Raw genomic sequence first — 15,484 nt, forward strand, 5'->3', positions numbered from 1 at the left:
TATTTCAAAACAGATGCTTGAAGGGCCTGTGAGGGCAAGGTCTACGCGGTCACAATGTTAAGATACCGCGACATAGTCCTTGAGGGGGCTTTCTGCTCTCACCCAACATCGAGTACCCCAGAAGGATGATCTCTCATAGTCTTTGTAGATTTTCTCCTCTTTCTGAATTTTATAAAGAAGGTAAATGCCAAACAATTTTTTTATTTCAAGAATAATTAAATTTCTTTGTCCTTCATTTTGTATTCGAACAATGTAAAACAAGATGATGTTTTTTCCGTTTTCAGTACTCTAGAACTCAATTACTAGTTGAATAAGGCTAACACTTTAGGAGCAGATTGATGATGCCAAAAAGAATGGAATCTTAAACAAAGTACCACATTTCACTTGAATATATGAACAAAACAAAAACATTATTAAAAAAATTAGTACCCATGATAGATTTTTTTTGAAGGCCCAATGGTATAATTCTTAGAGTTTAATTAAGCGAACTATATTGTCCTAAAACATTGGGAAAAAACTAAGGTTTTAAGGTTTATACCTTGCAATCCACATCGATTTAGCAAAAGATCAAAGACTGAAATAAAGAACAATTGAAAATAAAAACTCACACTAAAAATTAAAACAAGAAAAAGAACATCTACCAAAGATTTTCTTTCATAGTGTCTTTAAACTACTCGCCAAAAGATCACAAAGAGGCATAATTCCACGATACAAATATAAAAAAAATGATGTGAAAATGGTGTTGATATCAAGTGATGTGAACGAGAAAAACTAATTGAGGTTAAAAAAAAAAATCCGTCAATCCAATCTAAACCACAATAGCAAAAATCCACTGAAAACTCAAATAATATCGACCTGAGATCGAACAATTCTTTGACCAGTCCGATTCATTAAAATTAGAATTTTAGTCGATCTGATTTGATTCAACTTTCGACACAGACAAACTTAAAATTTGAAAATATATATATATATATATATATATATATATACAGATCATGAAACACATACAAAAAAACCAACCATTAGAGATCAGCAAAAAGTAATATTAATGTAATAATGCTCTCAGTCTTATGGCCAAAGTTTTCCACTTCCAGGAAGGTCCATCAGAGGAGAATCGCACATGGGGAACCCAATTGGATCTGCCGCGCCCAAGCTTGCCGAAGCCTTCACTCCTCTCCTCTTCCCAAGGGAAATCCACTCCAAAGAGAGCGAGACCCCCACGAGAAGAAGGAAGAGATCCCCAGGCAACACCAAGCAAAAGATCAACAGACCAAAGAAGAGAAATCGGGGACCATAAACGATCCCTCTCCTCCGGCTTCTCTTTCGGTGTGGTTAAAGCAAAACAGATCATCATCGAGCCCAAAATTCCAAAATAAAACACAGAAGAAAAGCGAATCATAGACACGATAAAGCGGAGTTAAAATATCGCAAGAGAGAAAAAGATTTCCTGATATTAGATTGGAGAGAATGATGTATAGCCTACGAGAAAATGCAAGGATCCACGGGAGATCAGGAAACCGCACGTCCAGAGGTACCATGGAATCAATCTCGCATCTCTTGTATCCCAAAGCTCCGGATCGATGGGGATCCGATCCAAGCTATATCTCTAAGCCAAGAGTGCTCCAATGAAGAATAACACAAAGATATGAAGCAAATGAAAAGAAATAGTAAAAATCTAATCTAATCAGAAGAAGAATAAGAGAAAATTAAATCGAGAACAGGAACGGAGATGAAAGCCAAAACAAAATTAGACGACAGGTTGGGGGCCATTGGGTATTTGTAGCCCTAGAAAATTAGGGCTACGATCCGGGGGGTTCTATATACACCCCCCCTATTGCTAAGGACACCCCCCAAAAACCAAAAAGAAAATACCCAAACTAACCTTTAGTGTAATTACCATATTGCCCTTGAAATTTTTACAGTACACCCCCCTTCCTCCTCCTCCGTTTCGTTTTGAAAAGAAAAAAAAAAACACCCCTCAAACCCCCCTTAAACCCCTCGATCCATTTACATCGTTTAGGCGATCTTTGAAGGAGATTTAAGCCCCATTCGAAGCATGGACAAGCAACTAGTGATTTGGGACGAAGAATCGGCCGCAAAGGTACGTGTTCCACCTTGTTTCGAAATTTTTTTTTTTCACGGTTCGTGCTCCGTTCGGCACTGGATCGCCGAACAAAAGGCTTCTATTCGGCTGCACAGTGCCGAACAGAAGCCTTCTGTTCGGCAACCCTCAACCGAACAGAAGCCTTCTGTTCGGCGCTGTGCAGAAGGCTTCTGTCCGGTGCTGTGCAGCCGAACAGAAGGGTTCTGTCCGGCTCTGTGCAGCCGAACAGAAGCCTTCTGTTCGGCACTGTGCAGCCGAACAGAAGCCTTCTGGTGCCAAATCGCGTGCCGTGCTGAATTTTGTGCCGAACAGATCATCTGATTCATTAATTCTTGGTGATAAATTATTTTATATGTAGGGCTATGCTACAACCGAATCGAGTATAATTGGATCAGAATTTGTACTGGATTACACAAGCGAATTTACAACTTACGAGGTATTATAATGTATTGTGCAATCGAGTAGCGACCAACTGGCGAAAATATCATCTTCCTTGTGCTACCGGATGGGAAAATTCATATGAAGCCCGGATTCAACAGTTCAAAGAGAGCATCTCACCTAATGTTATAATTAGCGAGACAGTAGAGTTAGATTGATTGTTTATATATGTACAATTTTTGAAAGTTGTAAATTTTTTTGGGCTCTTAGAGTCATGTACTGTGAAACTCCATCATCAATATAAATCAAAAAATATCTGTCTTCGCATTGTTAGATTGATTGTTATGTGCACTGTTATATTTGTGTAAAATAGAACGGGCCAGGCTTTACAAAGATTACACGTAAATGTACCAAAAATATATATTTTTCATTAATATCAACAGTTTCAAATTACACAAAAAAAAAAGTCGAAGCTACATAATCAAAATAAAGGCTCCATCATCAATCCCTATGACGCCGTCGTCGACGCGTGTACTGCTGTACGTCCGAATGAGAGGGTGCTGGATCCGAATGAGAGGGTGCTGTACTCGGTCCAACGGACTCATCGTCTTCGCCCCTAGCGGGCATATCATCATGCTCTGACTCAGGAGAGGGCGATGGCATATGGGCAGGCTCGGGAGAAGCAATCCTAGCACGACGTCTCCTAGCTGACGCCGTAGGTCTAACTCTGGAGGGACCGGGATCCATGTCTGAAAATATAGAAATTCAATGTTAGGCTATATCAAAGAAAATAATTCAATTGTATACATAAATGATAAATGATAAAACAAGCCAAAAAAGAAACAAGTTACTTCTTGGAATCTACATGATTGGGTTTTGTGATAAATAATTCAATGTTACTTCAATTGCATACATAAATGATAATTCAAAAGTATACGACTCGTAAACTCAAGACATAACTCAATAATAGACTTTACCTAAAACTATGCCGCAGTTCTTAGTTTTTGTTTTTAGTTTTTGTTCGTTAACTAATGTTGTGGTTTTATTATTTGATAGAGCATTTGATATGAGATAATCATTCCAAGATCAAGAATGACATCGATGAAGGTAACAAGATCATCATATTTGGATGCACCATGTTAATGCTATATGATAATGATTCTAAATTATCCCTACTTCTCAAATTACTATCTAATCTAGTAATGAAAAACTTAAGTCCTTGATGTTGGGTATCCAATTCACCCTAAGGACGTGATCTAGGCTAAAATTTGGGAATAAAAATAATCCTTAGTCTAGCAACAGAAAAAAAAAAAAAAAAAATTGGATTCGGCCCCATGGGGACCAAGATACATTGGGTCGGCCCCATGGGGCCGAACCAATGTATTTTGGTCGGCCCCATGGGGCCGAACCAAAGGCACTGGTTCAAAGAACCAGTGCCGAACGATTTGGGGAGGGGGGGGGGGAGCTACCTCGAGGTGGTCGTGGAGGCGCCGGCGAGGTGCTCGTTGCTCGGGAGATGGCCGGGGAGGTGGTTCCGGGAGAAGCCGGCGAGGTGGTCGGAGATCGGGAGAATGCCGGCGACGAGAGGGAGAAGGGGGAACGGGGGGGTTTTGGGCGTTGGCGAGGTGCTTTGGGCGGAACAGTTCAAAGGGAGACGGAGGGGGTTTGGCCGCCGGCGAGGTGCTTGAGGCGAGGTTTTTTGGGCGGAAGGGAGAAGCCGGCGGGTGTTTTGGAGGGGAAGAGCGGGGTGGGGGGGGTTTGGGGGGTGTAGAGAGCAATTTAGGTGAGGGGGTGGGGAGGGTGGGGGGTAATTTAGGAATTTTTAATTTTTTAGGGGTGTCCTTAGCAAATGGGGGGGTGTAGAGAGTATTTAATTTTTTTTTAATTTTTGGGGGGTGTCCTGAGCAATAGGGGGGGTGTATATAGAACCACCCGGATCGTAGGGGTGGTTCTATATACCCCCTATTGCTCAGGACACCCCCCAAAAATTAAAAAAAAAATAAATACTCTCTACACCCCCCCATTTGCTAAGGACACCCCTAAAAAATTAAAAATTCCTAAATTACCCCCCACCCTCCCCACCCCCTCACCTAAATTGCTCTCTACACCCCCCAAACCCCCCTCCACCCCGCTCTTCCCCTCCAAAACACCTCGCCAACGCCCAAAACCCCCCCGTTCCCCCTTCTCCCTCTCGTCGCCGGCATTCTCCCGATCTCCGACCACCTCGCCGGCTTCTCCCGGAACCACCTCGCCGGCTTCTCCCGAAATTTTTTTTTTCACGGTTCGTGCTCCGTTCGGCACTGGATCGCCGAACAAAAGGCTTCTGTTCGGCTGAACAGTGCCGGACAGAAGCCTTCTGTTCGGCACTGTGCAGCCGAACAGATCTGTTCGGTTGAGGGTTGCCGAACAGAAGGCTTCTGTTCGGCACTGTTCAGCCGAACAGAAGCCTTTTGTTCGGCGATCCAGTGCCGAACGGAGCACGAACCGTAAAAAAAAAATTTCGGAAGAAGCCGGCGAGGTGGTTCCGGGAGAAGCCGGCGAGGTGGTCGAAGATCGGGAGAATGCCGGCGACGAGAGGGAGAAGGGGGAACGGGGGAGGAGGGGTTTAAGGGGGGTTTGAGGGGTGTTTTTTTTTTTTCTTTTCAAAACGAAACGGAGGAGGAGGAAGGGGGGGTGTATGAGAAAATTTCAAGGGCAATATGGTAATTACACTAAAGGTTAGTTTGGGTATTTTTTTTTGGTTTTTGGAGGGTGTCCTGAGCAATAGGGGGGGTGTATATAGAACTACCCCTACGATCCGGGACTCCTTGGTTGCGACATTACCAATAAGCCCTCGTGTATCGTTAATATACCAAAATTGACGTGTCCGCATCCTCGCAGAAAATGTCGTGGCATGGCCCCCACATGACCAATAAAGCGGAATTCAGGCCACAGGAGCATCGTGCGGTTCTGATAACACTCTTATTCCACGGGGATTAAATTGGTTGCCATTAAGGCCGTAAACGGGTCGGATTGACCCATGATCCAATCCAATTGGACTTTTTTTAGATCCGATTCGAACTTTTTTGGACGACCTATAGAGCCAAATCGGGTCCCAAAATTAGATTTGTTCCATTTTGTAGGTCAGTTGGAGGTTTACAAAATTTCAGACCCGACTCGACTCAGCCCGTAGGATCCAAACAAATTCTGAAGTCATAGATGAGTAGATCCGAATTGAATTCGAAATTTTTAGGTTAGATTCAGATTATACATAAACCCGACCCAAATGATTCGTTAGGTCAAAAATTGTAGCGATGGATCCAACCCCGACTTCATCTTCTATTGAGCTGGACTTAAGTCCAAAATTAGGATCCGAACAAAAAAACGGATCGGATTGGAGTTACTTATGATCTAACCCAACCTATTTGCACTTCTAGTTGCCATGCCAAGTTGACCTTCCATGTAGAAAGATGTGATGTTGGATTGAGTTCCCTATCCCTACATCCCTAGCTAGAATAACCTAAATAAACAGGATTAGGACAAAAACTTGTCATCCCTGAGCTCTCGGCATTCCATCTCAAAATGAAAAGGCATCAAATAGCTTCAATTTGGAGAGCAATGAGCACCCATTCATGTTCTGTTATGTAAATGGTCTGCTGTTTACTATTTTTGAGTTTTTTTTTTTTTATGCATCCATACTAAAAATATACAAGTCACCCATCGCAGCCAAAAAAACAAAAAAACAAGCACGCTACAAAAAGCTTATCAATTTGTTCAACTGAAGTAGCCAAAGACTTTCTGCAGCACTCGTATTTGCCTTGAAACAATACCCTCTACAAGTTAATTGATTCTGACATTCACAAATAGATTTCAGAATCTATCAGCAATATAGCAAGGACGAGGAAAAATGAAAAAAGAGCAAACCAATTGCAACAAATAACATATCAGCTGACGGAGTGCCATATGAGAGAAACAGTCTCTAGTTCTTGGATCATCAACCACTTAGTTGTACAAAAATTTGTAGTCAGTCCAGCTAAAGAAATAGAAACAAAAGGAATGGCAAATGAACTAATCCAATTCCACGAAAATCCTTCGCCTGAGCAGGAGACAAAATTGGGTGCACCAATGCAGCTAGCTTCATCATTGAAAAAAGGCAGCACATCCCCCCTCAGGAGTCCACATTCAATCCAATTTTCAATTCCATGGCTTCTGGTATGAATCACCCGAACAAAAAGGAGAGAGATCATAAATTACAAGAATATCATTCTCAATAGCAGGGCTCCGAAGATTTGAAGGAGCAACTTGGTGTCATGGAAATTGCGAGGAGAGGCAGATTCGGCCGAGGTGGAATTAGAGGTGGGTGCCAGTGATGTGCCATTCAAGAAGGTGCCATTCTTTCCACCACTGCACAAGAAACAATCAAATATCTCAAATCTCATGACTGTAAAGCTGGACTGACTACCAAAAGCATGTAATTTGTAATGATCTCCAAAAGCGAATGACCAGTGTCTTGGACATCAATGACTAAAACATGGCATCACAAGGGTCTTGGACATCTAAGGGAACAAGAAGAGAGTACGAACTCGCAGGCACAAAGGCCTGAAGGAAAAGGGCAGCCACCTCTAAGGAAGAAAAAACAGATTCTGAAGTATAATTTCGAAATAAACAGAGTTAAGCCTAGTCGCTGCTGACCAGTGTATCAGAAAAATCTTTTGCTTAACAATGTTCTGATAGAAGCTTTGTCAAGGTCTCTGAGTTGTGTTTCAATGTTATTGAATTCTTACTTTATGATGCAATGAATGAGACATTTGTTGAATGAATCTCATATTGGATTTTGACACTTCAAGCCAACTCCGAAAACAAAGGGGTCTGTGTCAGCATAAGAACTCTAAGAACATTCCAAAATATAACATTAACATATCATAAAGCATCTTTGATTTTATCAAAACCTATAACAAAATATCTTGGCCATTTGACCGACCAGAATAGAAGGAAGAAGGAAAGGGTACACAATTTTTTCTGCCAATTCTTCTGGTCTTAAGTAGTATAGATATCAAAGAAAATGCCAGACTCCAGTACCAATTGTAAGATTTACATGACCTATATTATTTTCTATTGGAATTAAATCATTCATATGGTTTTTTGGTCTTTGCTAATGAAAATATGAATGACTTTGTTGGATATAATACAAGGAGCACTCCTACAGGCGAGGCCAACAAAAGCTAAATGATTCCAAATGGTTTTTACTTCTACAATCTAAAATATTTGTTTTTAGAAAAAAATACATACAAGAAACTGATACTATATTAAAACTACTGGTTCATAAGCAATTTGACATTTTCTTGGGTAAAAGCAACATACCTTCCAGGAAATATACAGGCACCATGACCTGCATCAAAAGAAATACCCAGATATAAACAACTGACATGATTTGATCTTGCATTCTAAGAACAGTACATACATTTTATCAATCAAATGCCTTTCCGAACCAATATCTTTCATGACACAATGCTAAATTAGTTGCATGCATGCATGCTCGAACTGTATGTGCATACGCATTTTCAAATGAGTTAATTTTCTACACACCCTATACAGCAAAAGTGATAACTATTTGGAGCCAAAATGTTCTTATTACACAAATTTAAGATAGTGCAGATGTGTAATTCTTTTGCACTTATATAATAAAAGTACGATATGGCCCACGTAAGATTTTAAAAAAAACAAAAAAATCTAACAGCTATTGCTATACCTAACAAAAATACATACCCTGTAATAGATGCTCACAAGCATACTTGTTCCCCCATTTATAGCAGATATTTCCCATTGCTAGTTAAGTACCATGATAGAGCTTAATGCTACATCAATATAGAGTTGATGTATGAATTCCTGGAGGGTGCCCCAAGCTTTATGCATGAACTCGGCAACATAATGTTAGTCGTCGAACTAATGACTAAAGGCATGCTGATTTTGTTTAGAAAAACGCTAAATTTAACATCAAATTAAGTGGTGGGTGGAGCACCAAATGCAAATTTCTGGCAACGAGAGGGTGGGAAATTAATTTCAAATTGAATGTTCAAAAAACAGAGAGAGCTTCCTCACTTGGATCGGTGGTAGTAACGGTGGCGACCCCATTGAAGTAGCACGTCCCCGAAGCCATCCCCATCCCACGGTAATACGCACTGAACGCATACGTCGCATGCGCCTCCACCGTGTCAGGATCATAGCATGGCTGCCCCTGCATCAGCACGGAGCAATCCACCTTCCCCGGCCCGCACGCCCAGTCGAGCGCCGCCTGCAGCATCTTCGCATCCGCCCCATCCCTCGCGATGCAGTACGTCTGGTTCGTCGTGTCATTCGCCAGCAACACCCCCGACCCGGTGAGGTGCAGCGTGTACACCGGCAGCCCGTTGGCATCGAAGAGCCCCCAGTTGCGCTCCGACAGCGCCCCGGGGCGCTGGTCCTCGTCGTAGAGCTCGTAAACGTAGGTCGGGACAGGGACGCCCGGGTGCTTCGGGGTGCCGGTGCTGTTGAGCACGTGACGGATGAGGTTGCTGTTGTAGGTGTCGGCGTTGTCGGCGGTCGCGTCGGGCTCTTCCGAGGGATCACCCTTGTGGGGCCAGCCGGACTCGAGGACGACGACGGGGACGTTGGTGACGTTAAGATAAGCCATGGCGAAGTAAGCGGCGTCGACGACGGCGTCGAAGACGTTGGTGTAGTGAAGCAGAGTGTTGGCGTCGACGGCCTCCTTGTTGGGCGGCAGCGGGCGGAAGAGCGCGTAGTCGAGGGGGATGACGCCGTTGGACTGCATGTAGTCGTAGTAGGGGTAGACGTTGAGCATGAGGTAGGAGCCGGTGGACTGGAGGAACTTGAGCATGGGGACGATGACGGGGTCGAGGGAGCGGTTGAAGAAGGCCTGGGACGGGGGGAAGGAGTCGAGGATGATGGAGGAGGAGTGGGGAGTGGAGACTTTAATCTGGCGGTCGAGGTTGGCGGCGACGAGGGCGGAGTGGACGTAGCGGAGGGCGGGGACGACGAGGGGGGCGGCGTTGGGGAGGGCGGTAAGGACCTCGGAGCCGACAGCGACGGCGGTGATGTTGACGGCGGGAACGTGGCCGACGACGTTGCGGGAGACCCAGTTGGCGGCGGTGGCGTTGGACTGGCCGACGGCGAGGAGCTGATCGTTGGGGACGGAGACGGTGACGCGGATGCCGGTGTTGGCGAGCGCCGCCAGGATGGCCGGGTCCGCATCGTACAGCCGCACGTGCCGGATCTGCTGAGACTTCAGCAGCGCCACCACTTGAGTCGGCGACGGCAAGTCCGACAGCGCCGTCCCGAGGTTCACCCCGATGTACGCCCCTGCGCACGTGAGTCCAGAACCCTCATCAAACGCTAAAATGCGCACATAGAATAAAAAAAACTTTTTAAATAAAACAAACTAATAAGCGATTTGTTTATTATTTGAACAGAGGGATCGAAAGGAAGGAAAAGAAAAGGAGTCGATTATGATGATATATCTGCTAACGTGGTCCAGCGGAACAGAAACCGAAGACTAGCTGTCGAGCAACAGACTGGCCTGTGGCCACGTGCAGAAAGAATGCCAAGGGAGAAAAATTTCGTACGAACAACAGAATCGTGAGCAGAGTTTCGTGCGAACGCACAGCATAGACATCTCTATGAGAGTCCCGAGATCCGCCGTCTATTAATTCCCAGCCTTGGATGATCGGAACGACGGGTGCTCCGATCACCGTCCATTCCCACCATATGGATAGAGATTTCTATGCGAGCGTCCGACCGACTCCCCAGTCCCCACAGAGGCCACATGGTCTCGGACCATAGGAATGACAGAAACCGCATAGAGATTTCTATGCGAGCGTCCGACCGACTGCCCAGTCCCGATCAGATCTCGAGAACGAGAACAAGCATTTCGCACGAAGACAACCTTAAACCAAAGAGACAAATCAATAAAACAAAATTGCCGGATAAGAACCCAACAGTCTATTGATCCAAGAAATCCAACCCGATGAGGACGAAGCCAGAGAGCATCCGGATCACTAACCGTTGATTAAAGCCGGTCGATGACGGGACACGGCGAGGGAGTGGGATCACGTCGCCACAGTATGTCACATAAAGTTGGCGAAGGAATGCCTTTCCGACGTCGAATCGCCCCAAGATTTGAATACTCGCATTAAAGTTAGCTCCCACAGTATGTCCACGTTATTTCGCTCTCGATCTGCTATTGATTCTTTAAGCAACCAACGAAGTTTAAAACTATAATTAGGAAACAAGATGTGGTTATTGGTACGTTTGAGGGGCCAGCGGATCTGCTGCGATAAAAATGGGCTCTTGGTTGCTGAGGAAATTATTGTCGTTACATAAAGGATCGGCCTCTTTGATTTTATTTTGGTACTAAAAGAGATTCGCTGCACAGCCCGGACCCACTTCGCCCCACCACGCCACAGTCACCATCGCATCACAAGCATGAGTGACAACTCGCTCAACTCGTTCCAGTCACACAAGAAAAAGAGTGATCGCTCTGAATTTTTTTTCGCATCAACTGCCTACCTATAAACTTTAATATATTACCCACAAGATAGCGTAGCATCAACAAATCACCCCAAAATCAAATAAAAAAAGGTGGTGGTTTTCTAACGTGCATGGATTAAAACTTCCCGAATCCGGACAAACTCCCGGAAGAAATGCGGGTTACCATCCTTTCGTGGAACATACATATATAATTTGTTAATAGCATAGCATCAACCAGTCACCCCAAAATCAAATAAAAAGGTGGTGGTTTTCTAACGTGGATTAAAACTACCCGACCAACTCCCCAAGAAAAAAAATTGAGCGTCGCCATCCTCGCCTGGAACATTTAATAGTAAGATCTAGAACAAGGAATGGTAGCCGAGTTAATACTCCACCCTGCGACAAGCAACCTACCCTCGCTTTTTTTGGGGGGGGGAGGTTGCATGCAATAAATAAAAACAAAGACTCCATCCTGACAAGTCTACGACAACACTGGACCGAAGTAAAACTGTAAATGGAAACAAATAACGGGAAAAATCTGTAGAGCATCTGAATCTTAGAATAGATGGGAACAACAGGAGAGGGATTTGACAAAGCTCAACATTCTCAGTTAACATTTCTCGCATAATCCAAAAAGGCCGAAGAAAAAAAAAACGAATAGCTGAAGAATAAGAAATCTAGGTGCACCCGAGAGCAGAGATCAAATAGCTTCAAAAATGAATCCGAAGCCAAAAAAAAGGAAGAAAAAGAGAGATTTTGACATCAGAGAAGAAGAGAATCCGCACCTTCGTCGGCATGAACCACTGAGATCGCCAGAAGCAAGAGGAGAAGCGGCACCATCGATTCCCCTTCAAAAGAAGAACACTTCTTCCTTCCAATCACATAAAGCAATCGACTTATGGGGACTAGAATAGGTAAAGGATAGGAAATCGAGAACTCCAAGCAACCGCCGGAGAAGGGGAACAGCGGAGAAGAGAAACAGAGCACGCAGGGGGGGAAAGAGCCTCTTTTCTCCGCCCCTGGAGAAAAGAACCCCAAAGAACAAGAACAAAATTACCAGTAGAAGAAGCGAGAGGAAGAGAGAAATCTGAGAAGAGAAGAAGGTTTTGGAAAAAAAAAAAAAAGAGGCCTTTTTCCCCCGGGTGAGTGAGTTGGGAGGAATAAAACGGAGGGAATATGGTAAAGGTGAGGCTTTTAATGAAGTGGGGAACCGAGAAGAGGAAAGACCGGGGCTTTGCATTCTTTCCAGGGACTCCCATCCGATTCCCTCGATCACGAGCCTTCTGTGAGCGATCGGACGGCAGATCTTCCGCCGAGCATGGGGATCGTAGACGGAGCGAGGCGGTGGATCTAGCTATGGGGCTAATTAGCAGTTTGGAGGCACCGTGGGAGCATTTTGGCAGGAGGAAAGGGTCCCACTTGGGCCTACCGGTTACGTGGCGACCAGGGAGGCAACGGTCATTTTTCGAACTCGGCCACAGCTTTTTTTCCATTTTTTATTGTTATTTTTAGATTCGGTGTCATCAGGGCTGGCCCATGGGGGTGTGTACGAACGCAGGCCGGGGGGCGGGAAGATCCTCTGGGAGAGGTGGTCCGCACGAATCACGAGGGGAATTTGGATTGATTTGATGAACGGCCAGGATGAAAATTTAAATTAAAATTGTACGACGATTTTGTAAGTGTTTGATTTCCATACAATACTTGGTTCTCCATCCATTACAAGCGCAATACCAATAGAAAGCGTCTTGAATAAAGAAGGCTTTGAGGAGTCATTGGTCCTCCAAAGGAGGGTGTTTGATCTCTAACATAGTTTTTAGAAAGATTGTGATAAATTGTTGATCACCACCTATTTATGATCAATTGTTGATCACCACCCATTATCCGCCGACCTCCCTACCTCTTTCACCGCTATGCTCATATATTGATTTATGCATTATCCAATTTCGTGCTCTCCACTCCTCTCTCATCCCAAACCGATCATATTTTCAGTTATTCATTCTTCTTATTTTGTATTTGGATGCATCATTGCCTTATTTATTGCCGCCGGTGAACCTGTACCCCATAGCTAAACCTTTGCCAAATATTGAATGTTATAAAATGAGATAGGGCCAGGCAAAGGAATATAAAGTAGATGATGAAAAAATAAATATTTCCTCTTATATATAAGGAAGGTTGATCTACCAATGCTAAGGTCGTTTGACAAGTATACTTCTCATATAACATGATAGGCTTCTATTTTTCTCAATTTTAGAGTCAGCATGAAATGATGTATTTGTTAAAAAGAAATGAGTGTGAATAAAAAGAGGGATGGGAAGCACTTACTCAATCCCTATATTTGTGTGAAAATGGAAAAGTAGTGACCTGAGAAATTTGGATCCACTTTCTAAAGACCGAGTTGCATTTTTTTTTTTTGTAAACCGACCGCTCACACCAATCTCACATGAGCATTGCCACACAAAATCACAAGCCAAAAGATAAACTCAAAGTTCTTTAATAGCACTAATTTTTACTTAAATACTTGACATGTTTTTTCTTTTAGATCACACAAGCATGATACAAGGGATATGCTAACATAGCTAAATTAGTCAAAACTAACATAGCATGGATCACTTCCAAGTCCATTGGTTATTTAAAAGATTCGAGAAGGAAAACCAAAGTTTTAAGATTTGTTTTTAGTTATGGGCATATGCACTTCGATATCAATTGTTTTTAAAATTTGGCTGCATCAAATAAAAAGTCGTCCCTTTTTGTCCATGAAACCCTTCCAAGGAATCCAATTATATTTTTTAAGTAAGCAATTAGTTATAATGTATGATTATTTTTAGGAAACTAGTTGTAATCCAATTATATTAACTAAAATCTCAATGTTAAACAATTTTTTAAAAAATCAACTTGTGATTTTTTTAATGCATTACATCTCATATTTTTTTCTCTTTGTTTAAAATTGTATCTCTTCCTCCTCGCTCGAAATTTCTCAAATGTTAGTTATGGTAAGATATCTCTCTTAGAATTTCTTTCTTTCTTAGTAAATCTTATTGTCTCTCAAAGTTCACTAGGGTTAAAACCCCTTTTTTTATGGAAGTCTAGCATGTTTTATGCTTTTCAAGGAATATATAAGTAGAGTTATTATATGAATAGTTAGAATTTTTGAAAAGATAATCTTGTTAGGATCATTCTTGAAATTGAATAATTTAAAAAATTAAGCCACTTCTATATAGCTCAAGGATCAAGGATATATGAATTGCATTTAATAAATTGTCAATTATATAATAAACAAGAGACACATCATAATATGTGTTACATGATCAAGCAAAATAATTATTTTACATCTAGACTAACAAAAAATTAATGCACCATCACCATCTGGGCTATAGTGCTAACCAACTTAGCCAGTGATCATTGACAAGTTTTCAATGTAGTATATAATAAACAAATTTTTTAATCAAGTCAATGGTACAAATATAAATAATACACAGATCCCACTAACTTTTCCATGTGCACTATCTTGGGCAATATACAAATATCATATGACTAAAGCATGCTGCAAATATAATTCTAAGCTCTTACTTGGATAATAAAGCTTGAAGCATCATATACATACATTTCTTTAGATTGTACCATTTAACATCACAGTAATTTGTTTTCTATAGCAAATACAAATATGTATGGGGCATGTGATGGATGTATTGTTCGAATATATAGCAAAAATCAAAAAGAGAAGCTGAGCCACTCCGAATATCCTAAGAAAATAATAAATGCATACAATGTTAACAATTTTAACGTAAATTTAATTTAAAAATCAAAAATACATCAAGACTCAAGACCAATATAAAGAACTACTAAGACACTCTATAATTTGTAATGAATCTTGGTGTTAGTTTTGCTTATTTGAATCCTCCTTTCTACTGCATCACTTCATTTGTGTTTTGCTCTTTTTTTTTCTCCAAAAAATTGAAGAAATTATTTTTAGTTCTCTGAAAGGACATAGCTTTAACTAATTTCCATTTGATTATCCTAGCACCAAAAAAGGGTTCTTATAGTGATCTTTTTCTTTTACAGTTAAACTTAGATATAGTACATCAAAGAGGTTGTATTAGTATGTTATTTGTTGCCAAAATATGTGCTTCAAATATCTCAAACTTATGTTCTGTTTGAATGCAATTTAGAATCTAAAAAGTAGTTGTCTATGCATGAAAGTGAATTTATATTATTTAGAACTCATTTGGTCCGTGGAAAGAGAAGCGGACAAAGTGTGGTCGACAAAAAAAATAGAGAAATACCTTTTGTTTGGTTGGATTTTTTCAAAAAAGAAAATTAAGAAAGTAGCATGCTCAAAAAAAGATACTTTTGTTGAGCAGTGATCAAAACCGTAAACAAAACCGTAAACAAAACCGTAAATACATCATTTCTTTCACAAAGTTCTTTTCCTACTTTTTAATTTGAGAAATTAATGCTTTTAATAGTATTTACATATTCAACTAAAAATGACCATCCTTAGAT

The 15,484-nt window shown here is 41.9% G+C and overlaps 1 protein-coding gene across 1 annotated transcript; it reads right to left on the minus strand.

Annotated features, from left to right (window-relative positions):
* Positions 1 to 6,425: 6,425 nt before the first annotated feature.
* LOC103695690 (glucan endo-1,3-beta-glucosidase 3-like) lies at positions 6,426 to 12,348 on the minus strand. Its single transcript, XM_008777082.6, has 4 exons — positions 11,770 to 12,348; positions 8,561 to 9,817; positions 7,823 to 7,850; positions 6,426 to 6,865 (listed from the first exon to the last, which is right to left on the minus strand). Exons 1-4 carry the CDS (start codon positions 11,822 to 11,824, stop codon positions 6,712 to 6,714), a joined length of 1,494 nt encoding a protein of 497 aa, XP_008775304.4. The 5' UTR covers positions 11,825 to 12,348; the 3' UTR covers positions 6,426 to 6,711.
* Positions 12,349 to 15,484: the final 3,136 nt, after the last annotated feature.

The sequence above is a fragment of the Phoenix dactylifera genome, chromosome 5, assembly GCF_051530095.1.
Source record: "Phoenix dactylifera cultivar Ajwa chromosome 5, Ajwa_hap1_PhDact_Kaust_v1.1, whole genome shotgun sequence".
NCBI lineage: Eukaryota > Viridiplantae > Streptophyta > Magnoliopsida > Arecales > Arecaceae > Phoenix > Phoenix dactylifera.